Below are 20677 nucleotides of genomic sequence, written 5' to 3' on the forward strand. Positions count from 1 at the left end.
CAGTAACACTGCTTTTTGTTTCTTCGTTCTTCAGTAACTTCCACTGGACATAGGTATGGCTTATCCCAGTGCAGCAGCTTTGCCCGTGCAGAAGCATGATTCTGGAGAAAGCATGTGCATTTTGCTGTGCATTCAGTGTTATTTTTAGACAGCCAAGTAAACAACCACGTGTCAGTTCGGCAGTGCGCATTACCGGTCGCTGCTATGAACAACTTCCCACTAATGCGAATAGAGATCCGCCTTCCCTCGTTCGCAGCCAAGATGACAGGAGTTTCCCCTTCAATTGCTATATATAGGTTCAAATTAGAAATATTACCTGAGCATATATAAAAATGTTGACCAAAGGGACAACTAAAATTCAAGACCCTTGGTGACCTGCGATGACAGAAAGAGTGGTATCAATGGCATTAAGCCTGACCATTTTATGTTTCCATTTGTAGAGGTCATTCATCTCCTTCTCCTCACAAATTAGGGGGGATAATCTTTTTTCTAATAGTGCAGCTGGTTCCCCTCCTAGGGATGCCCTCCACTCCAGCCTTTTTTTTTTCCACCAAGAACATCTTTTATTCTGTCCATCTTTTCCTGTATTTCATGGGTTATAACAAGCCTGCTCACTGGAAAGACAACTTTAAATCCATCTATTCTTCTACTTCATTTACTTTCCAATTTACCATTTTTTCCTAAAGACCCGCCACATGTTTAAAACAGGTAAGTCAGTAGCAGGCAGGAAATGTTTGCTTTTTCCTTTTCTGTCAGACCTTCCTCTCCTCTCTCTTTGTAGGTTTAAACAAGGAGTCCAGGAATCAACAAAATATCTTTGTTTTCTCTGCCTGTTACAGGGCATTGTGTGCATCATTCCCCACTTAGGACAGTGCCCTGTTGGGAGCTCACATCTCACCACCATGACATTGCAAGTAAACAAAGAAATCCAGCTGTTTCCATCCTCCATTGTCTGATTCTCATACTCTAAAAATATCACTGCAAGGAAAGGTTTTAAAGTTTACAGCACAGTAACTACTCTCAGCTGGCCTTGATCACACATGTTATACCTATAGTACAGATTAAACTATCATTTTAAGAAGATTGTCCCAAACACAATGCTAAATCACTCCTTTTATTTCAAAATTACTGTGAAGAAGGTAACATTTTCTGAAATTCATTGTCTTCAAAACTGAAGATTCATTCTAAGGTTTATGATTCATCCCGTTATAGCTGGTACACAACCTCTTAAAGAAAGCAGACAATGTTCAGAACTGAAACCTCCTTCCTTCATACCTTTTGTAGGAGACAGCATTTATACTTAGTTGAAGGGCATGAGCATCAGCACTCCTTCAGTTAAGTGCTCCCAGGGCCCATTTATCTCCAGCTAATAATCCAATTTGCCTGGATGTACTTGACTCCAGTGGGAGTGCAATTCACAGAGCAACTGCAGAAGGCAGTTCTTAAGGGACTCATCATATTACATGGAGACAGACATTTTAAATACAGAACATACTCTGCCAAAGCGAGGTTCACTCGTGCAGCCTGCTTCAGTGACATGGCAGTACTACGGCTCGGTTTCATCTCGCAACTCCCACTTAAAAAGCAAACAGCACAAAAGCTGTTTAATCATTCATGGATTCATTTTACAGAATACAGAGACTGCTGAATCTGGCTGTAAAAAATAATTTTGGTTTGATCCTCATCCTACACCAAATGTATAAAGAGAGGGTAAAAATAGAAAAGTAATAAAGAAAAATAGCCAATTACTACAAAGGCACTACTCTCTTTTTTTCTAATTACTTTCACTCAACTGGTTACAGGTGCTTCACATCCAGAAAACACAAAAACCTACCACAACAATCACCTTCACATAATACTTCTCTTTGTATTCTGTCTTGAAAGGTTATGGCAATAGCTTGACTTATTAACACAAACACACAAAAATCATCTCTGTTGCAGCCATTGTATGTGGCACCTCCTAAAACAGCTTGTACTATTAGTTATGCTTCTAGGGGAAGGATTCATGTAATTAAACATTTCACAGCAGGAAGAGAAAGTAACTTGTTTATAAGGAAGGCCTTCAGGGCTAAGTAAATCTCTTACAAAACACACACTGTGATTTCAGTGGGTCTCTTTCTGAGATCCAAGCAAGAATGCTTCTTAATTACACTAAGAAATCCTACAAGGGTAGATCTCTAAGACAAATGGTAAAGAATAAGACTGAATGCACAGGAGTCTGAAAAATAATTCCCAGGATGTAGGGACTGCAGGTCTGTTCCTTAAAATTCACTACACTGACCTTCACGGCAGCAGTTAGCACATCTGAGCTTTGAGCCTTCCCCAAGGGAGCCAGCTGTCCTCTGCCCCCAGCAGCTCCTGCAAGGACCATGCGCACATAGGAGACACATGCCACACTCCTACATGGTTCACTTTCAGCTGTGGCCACACTGCTACTGATTAATAACAGCTCCATCAACATCCAGAAATAAAACACCCTTAATAACAAACAGAAAAGAAGGATTAATAGCTGCTTTGTTACATTCCCAGCAGCTCCTGGCAGTGCTGAGCCATTTTAGGATCACTACCTCAGAGCAAAAGCTCCCATAACAGCAAATCAAAGTGCACTTCAGCTTATGCATATGAGCCTGAGGTTTTTTTAAACTCAATTTACCTTTCCTCAGGCAAGGCCTGAACCTTTCACTGCAGCTCCGTCATGCAATCTAACAATCAATCCACCTGACTACAGCTCAAGCTCTTGTACTGCAGTAGCAAAACCTTTTCCAGCTGCTATTTGCGTGGACACCCAACTGTATCCATCTTCATAGAGTCATAGAATCCTTCAGGTTGGAAAGGACCCTAAAGATGATCAAGTCCAACCGTTAACTCTATTCTGAGGTGCAGGGAATCCGAAAAATACTGTTCTGATTTAACACCACCGCCACAACCATAGCACAGTGCTTGATTCATATGAACTGTGGCAGATCAGGGGAAAAGGTCTCTTTGGAGGTTCTCAGATGATGATCGATTTCCCACTTGCACCTTCTGAGTTGCTACCTGGAATATTGATTTTCCTCCTTGTATCAAAAGCTTTTTCTATTCACTTGGAAAACCAATGTTGCCATGGTATCCAAGCACTTTAAAGCCAGACCTGCATTTATGTGGCTGTTGAAGTGGTTTTGCTCCCCTTCTACTGAAAGCCAAACCCACAAACACCAGGTCTAGTGCTCAGCAGCTCTGGGGAGTTAAGGCACATCCATGGTACTCTGGTATCTTTAAGAATGTGATCAAAACAACACCTTTTGGGTTGTGTGTTGGAAGGATCTGGAAGCAGCAGAGCAACCTTTCAATCTACGTTATGTGTGGGAGCTAATACAAAGAAACTTAGAGTGAAGTGTTGACTCATAGTGACACTAATGCAAAACCTGTTCCTAAAAACAATCTCTACTCATTTTTGTCCTTTTCTGCCATGCCTTAAGAAGAAATGAAAGAAACATAGCATTTAGCTGATTTTTGTACAAACACAAACGCTTTTATGCACCTCACATCTTTACTGACAAGATGACAATGCATATACTTTCTTTAAATCCAGTTTGGAAACACCCAGCAGTCATCAGTCTGTCTCAGACACGTTGTGCTGATTCAAGCCCCCACCATGCACGTGCTCCTTCCCTCTGCTGCTGCCTCTCTCCTCACCACGCAAGCCTGGCCCTGCAGATCCTCAGACCAGAGCAGAGACCACTCCTGCATTTCTGGACATCACTTCTTCTGAATCTACACATAAGCATTAAACCTGCCACGTAGTCTGCAGACCACTGACTCACTAGAGCATAGGATTTGCTCCTGCCCAATAACAGAATAACATTTCTACCAAAGAGAGCCATTCAGGAGAAATTTAATTAGGGAGAAAGGTCACCTCTTTAATTTCCCCTATAAATCCAATAGGGCTATAGTCAAATTTATATCTGCATCTGAGAAATGGTATTATAACTTTATTTGAATGTCACAGCATTGTGCAATGTGCTGTGGCACAAGCACTGCAAGATGAGAGCAGAAAAGATTTCCTTCCATCCAAGGCTGTGATTTTCACCCTGGGTAATAGTTAATACCCTTTTTTCTTCCCCTCTCTGCCGTTTTATCCCATCATTTTCTACTGCTCGAGCTTTGTCACAGAACTGTGGTGGGTTTATTTTGGAGACTCAGGTGGGAATACCAACCTCAGAGAAGTTCGAATAGGTACATCAATTTGTTAGAGTGGGGAAAAGTGGCTGCCTGTGCATGTTTTCCTGGCAGTCACTTGTGTTGTCTTCCTGCCCATGTCACTTGCCTTTTCTGCAGGACAGGAAGCCACACAGAGAGGGAAAACACATTTTCCAGTAAAGAGCATGCTGCGCACAAAGCACATGACAACAAAATTGTCTGTTCCTCTCCCTGTCTGTTTGGTGATTGTCTTAAATTTAGGATGTTGCAGATTGTTTGCCTTGGTAGCTTATGCATGCATTAAAAAAATCAGCTTTCATGCTTCCTTTTAAGATTATGGAAGACAAAATTGCTGGAGGGAGTTCTGTGTATAGATGCTTATCTGCAGCCTTCATGACCCCCCTTTCGCTGGCTCAGGAACTACCATTGGCAGTGACAGAGCAGGCTTAAAGTAACTGGCTGAATTTATTTCCTCACTTCCCTTCTCAATATATTTCAAAGCTTATTTCTAGGAGACATTACCGTGTCACTGATCCTATTGATGTCTGGGATGCTCAAATCATCTTTATTAAGTATTAGCCTTGCTTTCATAAAAAAGGAACCAAGGCAGCAAATTCAAACAATGCGGCCAGAGCCAAATCCAATTAATTACAGACATAGAAATGAAAGTCTGACATCTTGAATCCTTATTCTTCCTCCTTGGTGGCTCTGTTTTGGCCTAAGCAGATATGAAAACAAGTCAGATCGGTCTGAGTGCTTTGTAGCTGGAGTGCAAGCAGCCCAAACTGCCAGCTCACTGGCAGAAGGCAACCACAGGCACCAGCATCTCCTTCTCCTTGAACCGTGCTGAGCCTGGGGATGCTGTTCAGCAATGGCATGGTGCAAAGGGACACTGAGGGCAAATTTACCAAAGAGCAAAGCCTCTTCATGCCATTCACCCTCATTAGTTTTTGTTTAAAACACCTGATGTTATGTTAGCCTAATGGTCCTCAAGGTCCAGCTTAATTGAACTGGCTGAACTTAATATTGACTTTGTTGTATTTTCTTTCTGCTCTCCTTATAAATGGGGATAAACTTGGATCCCATGCTCCTTTATGTGGTTCTGCACTCACATGCCTATTGATCATCCTTTCAGAAGGCCATGAGATGTCACTTCAGTGTTACAAAGATGTTACTAAGCAATTGTCCATAATGAGGTCATGGCCTCAAAATATTCATGAAGGCAGATAAATGTCATTTACATTTCTACAAGTATGGCAAACTGAAGCACAAGGGCATCAATGTTTAAGGTGTTTCTGGTCGGGCTTGCTTTGATGGAGCTTTCTCTGGTACAGCTGTTGAGGGGGAGGATATTTAAAGCACTTTCTTACAAAAACATTGTGGTTTATTTTTAAGCTGGGACAGCTGACCAACTTACATCCAGGCTTCAAAAAGCAATGTAAGGCAGCATGTGAGGTGTCTTATCTTAGCTCATACTTGCTGCCAAAGTGAGCCCACAGCCTTAAGTAAGATGTTGTTCATCATCTGAGGAGGGAACCATCCCCTAAGCATTAGAGAGCCCAATAGCAAGGAGAGGACCACTCCCCTCCCAAGCACACACATACATACCCTTCAGTACATGTTCAAAGCTTCTGTGTGTCTCATTCTAATGTATATCAAGGCTTTTAGTAGTAATAATGCAGAAGGTTGTCATAAAAATTAATTAGGCTTCTGGGAGAGCTCAGCAAATGCTTTTGATGCAGTAGAAGCAAACTTACAATGGGTTGTTGTTAATATAAGAAAAGCAATAATGCTTCCTGCTAACTTGGTCACTAAACTAGCCTGGTACTGTATTAATTTACTTCCTGGCTTAAGATGTTCACAAACTTAGTAGTAAGGAGGTTTTAATAGAAGAACATTATTAGGCCAGAATGTGTTGATATTTAAATAATATTAATATTTCTATATCATATGGGAATATGGAAGGATAAGATACATCCACAAGATAAACAATAATTTGAAGCATCTACTGCCAGATATTAACAGCTAGATCAGTTTGATGCTTTAAGGTAATGAAAGAATGTGTTGTGAGGAGGGGTTACCAAAAATAAGATCCTGGGGTATCAGTCATTTTTTGCTGCTGTTACCGTACTAAACCAGGTCCCGTGTCTGCAGCCACAGGGTATACATTTTCTTTCCTCAAGCACTTGGCTGTTGTTGCTAATACAGTCTGCTAAAATTATCTTGGTTTTATTATTAGTGATTTTGTTTCTATAAATTCCACGAAGCTAGAATGCCAAACCTAATGAAAGGACATTTAATCAGGGAATGTACCCAGAAGGCCCAGATCGCTGCATAGGTTAGGCTGGGTGTCGATCAACAGGTGATGAGCAATGGTACTGTGCATCACTTGCTTTTATTGGGGTTTATTCCTCTCTTTCTTTCCTGTTACTATTTTATTTTACTTTGCTTCAATTATTAAACTGTTCTTATCTCAACCTGTGGGTTTTACCTTTTTCCAGTCCTCCTCCCATCCCATGCAGACAGGGGGAGGGCAGGGAGTGCGCAAGCATCTGCCTGGTGCTTAGTTGCTGGGTGGGGTTAAACCACAACACATGATGAAGAATTCCCTAAGTCTGGAGATTCCTCTGTTGCTGGCTGTACTGAGACTGGCTGGGATGGAGCCAACCTTCTCTCCAGCAGCCTGTAGTATGCTGTGCTTTGGATTTGTGACTAAAGCAGTTGACAACACACCAGTGTGATGGCTATTGCTAAACAGTGCTTGCACAGTGTCAAGGTCTTCTCCCCCTCTAATCCTGCCCCTGCAGTTGAGGGTGGGAAAGATGAGGGGACACAGCTGGGACAGCTGACCCCAACTGACCAAGGTGATATTCCATGCATACAGTGTCATGGTCAGGAACCGAAACTCAGGGAAAAGGAGGAGGAAGGAGATATGTCTGTGGTAACAGGTAGCCATCATGCATGCTGAGGCCACGCTTTCCAGGAAGGGGCTAAATGTCTGCCTGCCAAATGGGAAGTAGTGAATTAACTCTTTATTTTGCTTTGTTTTCACACACAGTTTTGCCTTCCTTATTTAACTGATTTTAGCTCCATCCACAAGTTTGCTGGCTGCAGTCAACCCAGTACACTAGATCAGTGGAAATCTGAGCTAAATTGGGTGGAACTACATGAATCAAACTCAATGGGTAATAATATATCTCTTCTTATTTTAGAAAAATACATGGCATGTGCCTTTAGACAAACACTAAATTGAATGCTAACACAGACTGTAAAGACTATAGCAGGGAGTCACTCAGAGAGGGCTCAGAGTTAGGGATGAGACAGACTGACCCTTCAAAACACTTAGCTCCTCAGCACAGTACCATGTGGTCATTGGTTTTGCTTTTACCACCTTTAAATAACGAGTCTAAAAGGTGGTGTCTTTAATTTGTCTTTATTCTTAGGTCAAACAATATCATCACTGAATCGAAGAACGAGGTTACTGGTTGAAATACAAGTGCAGTGTGAGACAAATATGGAAGATAACACTTTGCAAATAAATTAATACAGAATAATTCTCTTTGCATAGTTCAGAAGTAAAAAGTAGGAGGCAGCAGTGCGCACGTGCTGTGAACTGACACACACCACCACAAACACCCAAGTTCCTAGGTGAACTCTTGCAGCTGCAAATAAAACAAACCAAACCCAAAATACCCCAAAACCTTAGAGAGCACTAACTATTAAAAACCAGGCAGAAAGGGAACTAATGAGCTTTTTTTTTTTACTTTTTCTTTTCTTTTTTTTTTAAACAGACCATGCTGCAGAAGGGACACAGATGCTTTAGATAATCTGCCTTGGCATCCCATAGCCTGTCATACCCGACTGCGATGCTCCTTTGTTGCTGCCCATCTGAAGGCCTATAACGTTCTGTCCCTGACGAAGCTGCTCTTCTGAAAATCCTCGTCGATTCTGCTGTGCTTTCCTGTCCAGATACACACAAAAAAGCAACATACACACATCATTCTGTGTACGCCCAAAGAATCATGAAAAGCAATCTGAAACTGGCTCATGTTAAGAAATGTGTCCCTGTAATGCAATATCTCATTTGTACCATCCCATGGGCTGGACAATACTGGCTGGGCTAATTGCTTTCGTGCGCTTAGAAGTAATGCTCTAGTCAAACCTACAACACTTCAGGCTTTCACTGTACCACTTATTCCAGAGGGGATTTCCCCAGCAGCTATGACAGGTAAAATATTTACGTCGTGCTGTATATAACACATGTAATAAGGTTAATTTGTGTTAAATCCTATTGCTCCCAACAGACACTTACCTGTGCTATAATACAAGTTGATACCTTTCTAGTGCAACAGTAAAAATAGATATAATGTAACTCAGTGGAGTAAATAAGAACTGGATGTACCCAGAGAAACAACGGGTCAGAGATGTGACTTGCTCATTTTGGCAGAGCAGATGATGCTTGCCCACTGGACAGAACAGTTGCTCTCTTGCCATTTCCAGATCTCTTTCCTCTAAGCAATAGACTTTGCCCTTTGCACCCGTGTCTTAACTCAGTGACAGTCCTTTATCTTCTGTCAAAACATACTGACCATTTTTCTTTGGTGTCCCTGGTCTTGAAAGCCCTTTGGATCAAAGAACCTTTGCTGGAGTTTAGAAGGAGCCTCTTTTCCCTGAAAATGGCACTGGGGTCCAAAGCGGCAGTTAAAAAGCAGCACAAAACTTTGTACTCTGCTGCCTTGAGAGAAACTGTTCATCTTGGATTATAAAAGGTGGGGAAAACAAGTCTTTTACAGGAGAGAAGGATCAGCCTGTTGCTCCCAAATAAGCCATATGAACCAGCAGAGCCCCAGACCGAGGAAGGCTTTCAAACAATCGGACTCTACTTCCACCCAGGTACAATCTTTCTCCTTGCTGTGTCTGTTTGTCCTGGGATCAGGTTATCCTGCAACATAGCATAGTGTTACAGTTCCCCAGCTCTCCCCACCCCTCCACTAGATGAGAATGCTAGATTAGGTGCCTGCTGTGATTGAAAACGATCAACATGATCCTCTCCACAAGGGTCTGATCCTGCACTGTGCTGAGCACCCTGGCTTGAGTCCAGAGAAGCACTTAAACTCTTTGCTAGGCTCGGGGTGTTCAGGACCTTGCAGGAGAAGAGCTCTGACGAAAGTCCAGCAAAGCAGAAAGGTGAGAAAGATCCACAGGACACCAGTGCTGACCGTCATTTTTCAGAATGGCTCTCCAGTGTTCATGTATAGACTTGTAGGAGGGCTTACAGGAACCCATGCCCAGCTCTCCCACCGCTTTGGAGGGAGGCACACACAACTGTGGGCACCTCAGGAAGCACCCCCCTCTCACTGCTGCTTGATTGCTTTTCCAGAATACTTACACGGTAAGATCTCCACGAGAGGATGTTTTTAGAACTACTCCTATTGCCTAATTGAATCTCAGGTTCACTGTGTCTGCCTTCGTTTTAATTAAAATCCCAGCAACATATTCTATTATTTCTTTCTCTTTCCTCTTAGAATTTTCAGCTCTGTGGTAGAGTAATTCCACAATATTAATTGGATGTACAATTTGGACCATATAGTGTTATTTTACCATCTTAAGCACCACATTTATTACATGATGGTCTTGCAGATAAGGACATGTACTTACATTCTGCTTTTAGTTTCACAGAAATAGCTTTAACTGAGACTGTAGAAAAGAGGGGAGGGCAAGACTATTCCCCTCAGTGTCTGACACCATGTCAAGTTGTTTGGCCTGTCTGCCATGACCTGGCATCACCCCTATCACAAACTAAGCCCACCAGATTTGCTAACTTTTTGTGCCAACTTTGCACCAGTGCTTGTGGTTGCCAAACCACAAGATAAGAAACAGCCATGGACCCTCGCTAGGGCACACAAGGGGGAATCAGGCCTGGTGGGGCTGAGTATGTGAGACATTGACAATAGAAAGTTAAACAGCTTAACTCAAGTGTATCTTAATCACTGTAGATCCCTGCATGGATACTGTTACTCCATTTAATCTTGATTTCTTTCAATTTAACTTAAGGCGATTAAGAATGAGCCTGAAAGCCCTGACTCATGATGAACATTGGGTGGCAGTGAGAGGGCTTGATCTGCCTGAAGGGATGGGTAAGCAACTCAGAAAACATCTCCTGGTCTGCAATATGTTATCTCCTTATAGAAATAACACCTGTTTTCCTTAAGGCAGTGGCAACAAAATGTAATTTCAAGGACTGCAATAGATAGGGATTGGCTATCCAAGCAGCACGGGCAGGAGAGACAGCTAGGGGAGGAGGGAGGTGATCACATCTTCATTTATGCCAATGAAAACTGTTTCCACCCACAATTAAGAGTCCAGATGTAAATTAATTTTTCCATGCAGGACTTTGTTTTTGTTACATAAAACAAATAAGTCTGTCTGAGTCATAGTGATTTCATGTCTGGTTTATATTAAAGCGTGTAACTGGATTTTAACCCAATTTTAAACCAAATTATATTCCATAAATACAAATCTATTTGTGTACCGTATTAAGTTAAAGGAATTTCATATAAAGAATGCACGGGAGTTTGCATTTATTCACCTAAAATTCAAGTCTCCCTTAGCATCAGTTAAACCAGCTGAAGGTTTAAGACAAATCAAGTGAAGTTTGTTATACTTCTGCTGAGCCTCATCCAAAAAGTCAAGGAAACCAAAGACAAGCAGTCAGAATTCTTTTTGCTAACATGCTTCAGACATTTCAGCATAAGAAATACTCTTGGATGTAGAATCTCATGTCAATAATATGTCTGAGGGGCAGGAGGGGTAACTAACTACAGGAAGATTTCCTTTTCTTTTTGTCCCTGCTTCTCAGCCTCCCTATCCAAAACAAACAGAGTATTAGAGCAAATAAGCATCTTTGCCAAGACAGAGAATTCTTCACAGAGAAGTGGTTCTCCTCAAGAAAAAAAAAAAAAAAAAAAAAAAAAAACAACTAGGAAATGAAATAATTTTTGGTTTGATAAAAAATGGAAAGAGGCTTCATGCTTTCTGTTTGTTTGGTAAAGGGGTTGTTATATGGGAGTTTGCAGTCATCCATGACAGTGATGTCTTCATCAGTCTTTCTGTCTGTTACTTGATGTGAGGCAAAAGTACACTTTACCTGCCAGCTACTCTTAGGACACACATATCTGCATGGCTGTTGCCATTTCCGTTCCCTTTTCTTCATTAATAAAAATAGAAGATTAGCTGAAGCTGCTAAATAGATGAATGTCATCCAAACTGGTGACTGAATTTCCTAAGTTTTGTTTCTCTCCTGGTAGGGAATAAGAGTCATGGATAACATCAGTGGACAAGAAAATTATGTCTCTTCTTCAATGATCAGTGTGGGCCCCACATGAAGCAAGATGGACATGCCCCAAAGGTGCCTGGAGCAGGATGCTGCAATCCTCCTCCCTGTGTGCACTACCAACAGCTGGCCACCCAAGTGTGTGCATGGACACATGCACACACATGTCCACACCAGCACAGCCTGTAACAGCCTCCTTCAAAAGGAGTGCCATCAGGAGAAAACCAGAGCTGGAGCCACAGGCAATGTGCTCCTTAGCACAGGTACCAGTAGCGCTGTCCCAGCCCTGGGGCAGGAGAGACAAGTAAGGTGGCCTGATTGGGCTACAAGAGAAAAAGCTGCACTACACAGCTCCCACAGGGCTCCTCCGCAGCATCCCTGTGTAACTCTAGGCTGACAAGATATGACAAGACATGGGCCTGGCAGTGATAATGGTAAAGTTGGGAACCAGGGAAGGGTAGAAAACGTTGCTGCCTGGTTGGGTCTTTGCCTTCCTCCAGGTTCCGGAAAGAAAACCTTTCCCTTAGAAGGAAACTTTGGAAAGATTCTTCCCCTCTTTTCCCAACAATATTACCAGCTTCCCAGGGAAGACAGCGCTGAGCAGCTGTGCACTGGACTTTACCTGTGAAACCAGGATGGATCCCCTTTGTAGCAGCCGTCATCCTTGGTGACTGCCAAACTGCCCAGAGCCATTAAGGTTCTCTGCACTGCTGCCATGTCCTTCCCTAGAAAGCCAGACAGAGAAATGAATATAAGAAATCCTTGCACAACAAATAGCTTGGCACACTAATCAACAGTCTTAACCAATGTCTTAACTAACTCCTTCAGCCCCCCTGAAAAATTAAATTAATAGCATTACAGAAACTATTTTACTGTGCTGAAATGGAGGTACTGACATGCAAGAGCTTATTAAAAGTCATCAAAGAGATTGTGTTAAAGCAAAACTTGACATTTCCAGGTTTCCAGGCCTCTGGCTATTTTAATGCCTTCCCCCATACTATTTTAAGACCTTCTAGATAACCCTTCTGGCAAAATTTTCTCCTAAGAGATCACTTCAGTGTACAAAGAACAGTAAATAGACTCAGTAAATGTGTCTGTAGGAGAATCTGGTAAAATCGGTCCCACCTTTTAGTATGGCAATTCCACACAGTCCCTGTGCTAACAGACCGCACAGCAGTCCTGGAGAGCTCCTGTGCAGATGATTCCTACCAGTCCTTACCAATTTAACTATAAAATCACCTCCCAAATCCCTCCTACTGGCTTCCTTTCTCAGGCTGCCAAAAATTGATGCTCTACAGTTTCATACCTTCAGTTCCTTCCACCCAGTCCCCAATTCTTTCACTTCCTTCCTATGTTACCTCACTTCATTCATCATTTCAAAAAGTCAGGGCTCACCTCATCTTCAGCCAACTAAAAGTTACACATCTGATCATCACTAGTTCTTTATGTTCTCTCCATAAACAACAGCAAGAGAAAAGCTTCTTAGGAGATAATTTATCCCACCTGTATTGGGAAGGGTGAAATTGCCTGTCACTTGCTCAGAAGCACACCTTCCACCTAGCTGAAAATTCAACAGATTTCCAAAAGGGCATCTGACATCTTTGGAATATAAGGCTCATTTTCAATAGAGGTTTGCATTTAAAAAATGGTATTCCCTCTTCCTGTTTCTCCTTCAAAAATGAGGATAATAAATAAATCTTCCTTTTTGGTCAAAATATTTTGCTGATTCCTTCAGGAAGTTAAACAAACAAACAAACAAACAAACGAGAGACATGGAACATTTTAAAAAGTTAAGATTGCTCCTCTTTTCTTGGTTCTACTCCTGCACTTTGTCACTTTGTGTAAAAAGGGAAGGAACACAAAGGTATCAGTCAGCCAGACTCTAACTCATTACCCAATATGTTAACTTTTGGAAAACTTTCTAGCATAAATGAGATGCAGCACATATTTCCAACTGTGTGAAGTGGCAAGCTATTGGAAATCTGCCTTTTGCCTCTCCCTTCTTCTGAAATCCTTCCATAAGTGTTTCTATGACTCTTCTCCCTTTCTTTTGGTTCCAGTTCTTCCTCTTTCCTAAAATAATTTGTCTGGTTCACAGATTTGATTTTGACTGTAGGTTCTTCACATGGGAAAAGAGATAATTCATTAAATTAACTCTAGATCCTAGAGACATGATGATGATAACAGATTTCAGAAATACCTCCAGTGGAGCAATATTAATGAAGATCACTGTGGACCAGCTGGAGCATAGAGGGAAGCAAGCATTGCACATTCTGTATTTATGCTGTGCATCACCCTGATTATAGGCAGATGCAGTTCAGGGCTTTGGTTCATACAAACCTAACTGCATAACACACCGGCTGAGGTGAGGAAGACACCCTAAAGCTGAAAATGTCTAGCAGCTTCCAACTGTGTCTGTCATACAGCCTATTAAAGTTTATAGCTACCCTATCTGCAGGGGACCATTTGCTCAGACAATACATTGTCAGCCATCCAGAATCCTCGGTTTGTTGTATTTGTTACTGCAGGGTGCATCAGACAGGGTCCTTGCTTAAGAGGGCAGCTGAAGAGCTGACATCCCACGCGTGCACGTACACAGGCGCTCATGGAAGAGGGCGAGGCAGAAGCGCTCAGAGCTCCCCGAAGCAGCAGATGTACCATATGCTGTAACAGATGCCACACACAACGTCCTTGCGATGCCTCCCATATAACAAGGAGTGCGGTGACTGACTGGGATGAAGAGGGATGTGAAGAAGGATTTAAAAGTGAATGAGCTGAATAATGACAGCAAACACCGGGAAAAAAAAAAGAAAAAGAAACAAAAGACGGGTAGCAAAACACGATGATGGGCTCCATGGAGCCATCTGGCAGCCCCCCCACGCTCTGCACTCAGCTCCGCTTTATTTGTCATTGGCGAGTGGGAGATGCTGCAGGGAAAAACAGACCCAGTGGGAGCCGAGCACCACGTGACAAAACAAAGCTACAGCCCTGCTTTGCAGAGCCTCCCTCCTGCGTACGAGGGGGGCTGCGGGTGAAGGAACACCCCAAAATCCATGTGCTCTTGAGATGTTGTCCCTCTTCCAGCAGAGGATGGGTGGGGCTCAATGGTCAGCATCGGAAGGTATGCGAAAACTCTTAAAATTCCCAGTGAGAAGGTGACCTCACACTGCAGCCGCCTGACAGCAGGGACCATACACATTCTCTGAAAGCAGGCTTAAGCTGGCATTGCAGAAAATTGCAGTCAGTGCCTTTCCTCAGCTCCAGGACTTGTTCAGCAACAGCCATGTGGGCTGCATGCCTGACCCTCAGATCAGCCTCCCTGAATCATGCTGCAGGGACCTATGCTTATGGCATTTCTTCTGCATCTTCAGTATGCTTTGGATAGCACAGACTCATTAAGGATCTTGGCACAAGGAGGAAGGGGCCTCTGTTCACTTCTTATGCTGTCTTTCTCTTTGGGGAAACCTGACTGGAAGGCCTTCTTCTCCAGAACCAGAAACTGGAAGGTTCAAAGCCAAAGACAGAGAACTACCCTGCATAGTATTCCTAAAATGCTCTTTAGCAAAGATTGAACAAGAATCCAGAAGTACATCTGCTTCTTGCTTGCCTATATATATATATATATGTAAAAAACAGTGAACATAAAACCTTGGGATGAATTAGGGAAACCACTTAGCACAGTACATTTATGTAAGAAAGGACCAAAAGAGGTGATACTTCTTCTGGACCAAGAAATTGCGGAGGTGAAGAAAAATGCACCAGATGGATTGAATGAGTTGGAAAAAGCCAACAGCAAATTGTATCCTAAAACATTTTCATTAATCATTACTAAGAATTTCAAAGCAAAACAATTAGTGCCAGAGAAAAGCTGTTTTTCAGTCACAAATACTTTTATTTCCCTCTCTCCCTATAAACATACATGGACATCTCCTCTTTTTCTGAAAAGATTATGTTGTGAATCATAGGAGTGCTGTAATTATGACACAGTGAAAAGGAGATTGTCCTTTCTGTCCAGCTAATGCATCCAGGTTCAGACGATTGAGCCCTGAAGCAGCACAGATGCTAGAGGTCAGAGTTACGGTTAGACACAAAAAGCTTGCAGCGAGTCCCTACTGGAGAGACATACTGTTTCATCTCAGCACTGAAATGAGCAGCAGGAGGGGTGAAAAGGAAGCAGGAAAGTGAGGAGACACAGATTAGTTTTGGTAAGTCCTAAAATAACAGTGGAGAAATGACTTGCATGTTTTCCTCCTCGGTAGCAAGTTGGTTTTTTACTTCCTGTCCTCTGGAAGTTACTAGCTTTTCCAATTACATTTGTTGAGAAAAGATGATGAGTGAAAGAGAAATGAGGAGAGAGCCATCATCATTAGCAGCTTTTTGTCTTCAAAGCAAGTCGCTTTGTACTATACTTTCATTTGCATGGTGTGAAGCCATTATGAGATGCAAAAGACTGCAAATAAAAGCATCTGAAACGAGCTATTATCATCCCTTGCAAGATAAACGAAGCTTCTCTTTCAACAGCATTCTAGGCTGAGGGGTGGGAGGGTGTTACACCAGGGAAGGGAAAATCCCTTCATTTAAGACACTTCAAGGTAGACTGGATGAAACCCTAAAGACTGAACTGGAAGAAACAATCCTGCTCTTGTGCCCAAGGGAAGGTTTGTCAAGCAGATCTGGCACCCTGAGAACCCTACAGATCCCAGCAACTCCAGCTGTCAGTACATCCTTCCCTTCTAAACCATTCACAAAGAGTTCCCTCAGCCTTTCATTCCTTGAGCTGTCCTTCAGAGGAATGATCTCTTCCACATATCCCGAAACCCTGTGAATACAGACCCCACTTTTTTTGCTCTGTGTGTGCTCCTACAAAACTGTGCTGACCAGCTTTCTCAGTGGTTTGTTTTCCTCTTCCCACAGTTCCATTCTCATGGCAGACTTCTGATCCTTTCACTACCCTGCTGTTGTCCTTGCTCCGAGCCCTCACACAAAGCATTTTGCACTGCTTTGTCCAGAGAGTTGCAGGATCTACACTGAATTTGGTTAGAGCACCAGAAAAAGATGCATCACCACAGAAGTGGGCAAACCCAGCCATACAGATGCACAAATGACTCAGCTCTTCAGGAACCAGAACACACGGTTTCCATTTCGAGCATTGGATGGAGATAGTCCTCACCTGTCTTACTGCAAAACCATCAGGGTACTCTGAATTATTTTTGCTGTTGCCATAGTGACCTCTCTTAAAAGACTGTATCCTTAGAGATGCTCAGCTAAGATGGTGTAGAAATGAGTTTTACTTCTCTCTAGTCATAAACGAGCCCTCATAAGCTTCACAGAGGCATATATGCTCCTGGGAATGTGTTTTATAGCTCTAATTTAAGCTTTGCTTATAATTTGAAAACTGCAATAAAATCTTCTCATCAGAAAATAAGTAGTTACCATATTTGCTAATAGAAGCTATTTACTTGGAAATAATTAGCATAGAGAACATTTATTTTACTAGGTCTGTGGATTTCTGTGAGAATGATGGGCTTTTGGATAACACATGAGCTTGGAAAGGCTCCGTTATGTCCTCAGGGTAAAATAAACCCCTCAGAGGAGATAATGCACCACCGGAAGAACATGGTAATAAGGTAAGGCAAACAGAAACAAAAGATAATTGCATTAGAGAATATGCCTTAGACAAAATGCACCATTGCAACACATCAAAGCAAAGTAAAATAAGGACTGCAAGTTGACTTCCAGTTCATTATTTTTACCTTCCCATAAATCCACTGTCTGGAAAATATCTGTTGTTCTGACTCCGTAGATTTCAGCAGCTTTTAAGAACTGAGAAATTTGTTCCATCTGCTTGAAAGCCATTTTTGATTCAGAGATCTTTGCAATGGGCTCATTTCCCTTTGGATGCAAACTGTTTATTAACTTGCATAACAGCTGAGAGATAAATACAGAAACAAAATTAGAAAGCAGTCACCAAACTAGAAGGCAATTTCTGCACATGAAATGATGCTGCAAAATGCTTTTGACCTGGCCAGTTTCTGTCAAGGACATAATTCCTCCAATTAAAAACAAAGAAGTGAATTGATAATAATTAAAGTATATTAGAAATACATTAAAGCTTTCATTAACTGATGGCAATAGCCTTACCATATAAATCCTAATCTGCTAGGAACAACAGAGCAATCACTGGTAAAGGTTATATAACAACTGACAGAGAAGAAACCACATGCCCGTGCCAAAAAAATAAGCAATGTCAATTGAAATATTGTTAAAGTCACTTTGGCAGAGATTCAGCGATTAGCGTATTCTTACAGCCCACTGCAAACAGCAGCATCTGCCTGTTGTTCAATAAACCAATGGAATACAATGTCTGAGCTACAGAATTATTCCCAAGAAAAACAAAAAAACCAGTTATGACATAATCCAGTTCTTCAAATTTTCTAATCTCTTCACCTTTCTCTACTCAACACTGATTGATTGTTTCTTAATAAGAAAAGTATACATCTGATTTTAAAACAAATCTCATTTAACTGTATGAGAAAAGGTGGCTGAAGAAGTGAGTCATACTCGTATATGACACGCATGACTCACAAGAATCTGAATAAGTACTGTACTAATCACACTGCACTGGTAGAATAATTATCTTCTGAGATTAAGACTCCTGGTCAAAAGAAGATAACTCAGACACTGAGATATCTATTTCTGCACTGGCCATGAGGTCTGGCCAATTTAGCTAGATGAAGACAGAAAATAAGGACACTGTGAATATAAACACATGCAAGAACATAACTGGACAGAACACTTACCGTTCCATCCATCAACCAGGTCTGAAAATGCTGTCTTCCAGGAGGAGGGTGCTCTATCTGTTCTCCACACTGTACAATAATCCAGTTCACCAGCCTCGACTCTAATTCCGGGTCATATTTCTGTTCAATCTTTTCCTGAACTTCTCGGCTTAAGCCATAGCTTGGTCCTCTGTTAGCCATCTCTGGAACCAAAGCAGAACTTTCTTAGTGGGCAGAGTCCTGATCTGCAGCTGCGAAGTAACGCACCGGAAAATTAAAGAATAAAAGAGTGAGCAGCTTGCCCTATACGTTAGACAGTTGAACAGATGTTCATCAACACTGAAAGTAACTGTATGGCACCGGCTATAGCTGTTCTGCAGAACAGGGGAGGGATCAACGAGGGAATATCCTTTTCCAAAGCACAAATCAGCTGCAACATTCTTTTTCTTTAAAGAAGGAAAAAACAGCAGTCCCCCCAACCCCCCGCCCAACCACAAAAAAAGAAGAAAAGCAAGATTTAAAACAGAGTAGATTTATAAGAGAGGCTTCTGCTATGTTTACAGAGAATACAATAGAGTTTTCAGAGCAACGTTAAAGCTGCCTGCAAATCCAAAAGCACTTTAAAATTGCCTACCTAATACTTGCTAATAAGAAGGCGGCTGTACATGGGAGCTCAATCAATCCAATTAAAGATGCAGTCAGGGTCTTCCTCAGCAGAGATGCAGGGATAGGTATCCAGAGATCGGCAAACTGAGAAGCGTTGATGAATTTAAGAGACGAAGGCTGCCACAGTGCCCTGCTGCTGCTGCAGCATCGTGGTTTGAAGAACAGTGTATTGATTTGATTTTCCTCACATATGAGGAGGGTCAAAGCAGGGGCGTTGCTAAGAGCCATTAAAGAGGCCTGCCTACTCAGTCACAGCCTGGGGATCCTGTTTATCTCACCCATCTGCAGTCTGTTTCCATGCATGTTTCCTCAGCCTTGTGCTGCTCACCCTACAGGCTCAGTTTTACTCCTCCTAGTCTGCATCAACTAAACTGCACTAAGCATCCCAGTACCAGATAATTAGAATACAAATAGAGGGACTTCACTCTCTTAAACGAAGGTAACATGAATTGCTACTGCTAAAACCAGGACGCTATGTTTATTTTTGATCACAAAGCAGAAGCAAAACCTTTTTCTCCCTGTTCTGCATTACACTACTAACAGGCTTTGACTGTGAAAAATAATTTCTCCTCTTCCGTGTTCAAGTGCTGATAGAAAGTTTCAACAAGGGGTCAATAGCATTAAAAGTCAAAGAAGAGAAGGCAGGTAGCAGAATATTATTATCACCCTATTGTTAGTATATATTTGACTATGCAATGGTGTAATAGTGTCTTAAGAAAACAACTTGAACCACTAAAACCAAGGGGAAGTCACAGAAAACTAGCAAGCACAAAGATTGTATGGTATGAGTCAGCATATCTCCAGTGATAGCAATGGAGCTATGCCCATGTACGGTAGTTTAAATTTTGATTATACCACTGCAGTGGTGGGAGGGCAGAGAAGGGAAGTTAAGACAAGAGACTGCTTCTGGTCCGATTTGTACAGATTTAGCCTTTATTAAATAGAAAAATTTTGCTCCTCTCTGAGTTGCACCAGACTTTGTCAAACGTCTTTCATTCATACTGTATTATTCAGCCTGCTACAAAATAGTTCCCTTTTGGCAAATGATTCGTGTTAGGCTTGGTATGAAAGGAGGTTGATAAACCTGCAGTGGATTCACAGTCAGCCTTGCCAACAAAAGTCCTTCTGCTGCATTTAAAAAGAAGAGAACGGGGGAAAACACAGCACCTTGTAAATCTATCTCATAATGGTCTCTTCATCCATTATTTTCTCATTTTAAGACCATGAATTCTAAGATATACACAGCTTCAGATGCTGCTGGGCTTGAGCAGACTCAAGAGATGAAAAATTGAATAGATGACCCAATTCATTGTTGTCCTCCACAGGCTTTTCATTTAGTGCTTTCTCTTCTCTGCACTGGTAGTTTTAAACCCCGATGAAATATTTGATTACATAACTGAGAGCATGCTACGTGACAAGGCCGCCACTTGAGCACTTTCCGGCCCAGCGGACACGCCGTTGAAGGCACAGCAAATGCACAGGAACCAAGAATGCAAATCAAGCCTGGGGTAAACTGCAGCTGCAACAGTAAAAGGCAATACGTGAATTTGACATCCTTTCCATTCAAGCAACTGTTAAGGGCCAGGCCTCACACTTTGGCCAGTCCCACAAAAAAGAAGCAGCTTTATTTTGCACTTTCAGATCTTTTTATGCTCTTCTGTTTCGGAGGGACTTACGATTGCTTGGCTGTTTCTGGTCACAACAGGGTGTTCAGTGCTTC

General features: G+C 42.0%; 1 protein-coding gene across 3 annotated transcripts; it reads right to left on the bottom strand.

The window, feature by feature from the left end:
* Positions 1–7595: 7595 nt before the first annotated feature.
* On the bottom strand, positions 7596–19316 carry TAGLN3 (transgelin 3). 3 transcript variants are annotated; one of them, XM_010009816.1, is made up of 6 exons: positions 19199–19252; positions 18926–19041; positions 18313–18494; positions 17266–17440; positions 12135–12237; positions 7596–8140 (listed from the first exon to the last, which is right to left on the bottom strand). In XM_010009816.1, the coding sequence occupies exons 3-6, from the start codon at positions 18490–18492 to the stop codon at positions 7999–8001; spliced, it is 600 nt and encodes a 199-aa protein (XP_010008118.1). In that variant the 5' UTR covers positions 18493–18494; positions 18926–19041; positions 19199–19252; the 3' UTR covers positions 7596–7998. The 3 variants fall into 3 exon arrangements, with proteins under 3 accessions (XP_010008118.1, XP_010008116.1, XP_010008117.1); XM_010009814.1 differs by having other exon boundaries at positions 18926–19316; XM_010009815.1 differs by lacking the exons at positions 18926–19041; positions 19199–19252 and having other exon boundaries at positions 18313–18661.
* Between the last annotated feature and the right edge of the window lie 1361 nt (positions 19317–20677).

This window comes from Nestor notabilis, unplaced genomic scaffold (assembly GCF_000696875.1).
Source record: "Nestor notabilis isolate BGI_N333 unplaced genomic scaffold, ASM69687v1 scaffold4172, whole genome shotgun sequence".
Classification (NCBI taxonomy): Eukaryota; Metazoa; Chordata; class Aves; order Psittaciformes; family Psittacidae; genus Nestor; species Nestor notabilis.

Coding starts and splice junctions, on each gene's coding strand:
- TAGLN3 (XM_010009814.1), bottom strand. CDS start 18,492: ATGGCTAACAGAGGACCAAGCTATGGCTTAAGCCGAGAAGTTCAGGAA. Junction 17,441..18,312: donor CCTGGTTGATGGATGGAACG/GTAAGTGTTCTG, acceptor TTTATCTCTCAG/CTGTTATGCAAGTTAATAAA. Junction 8,141..12,134: donor GATCCATCCTGGTTTCACAG/GTAAAGTCCAGT, acceptor GTATCTGGACAG/GAAAGCACAGCAGAATCGAC.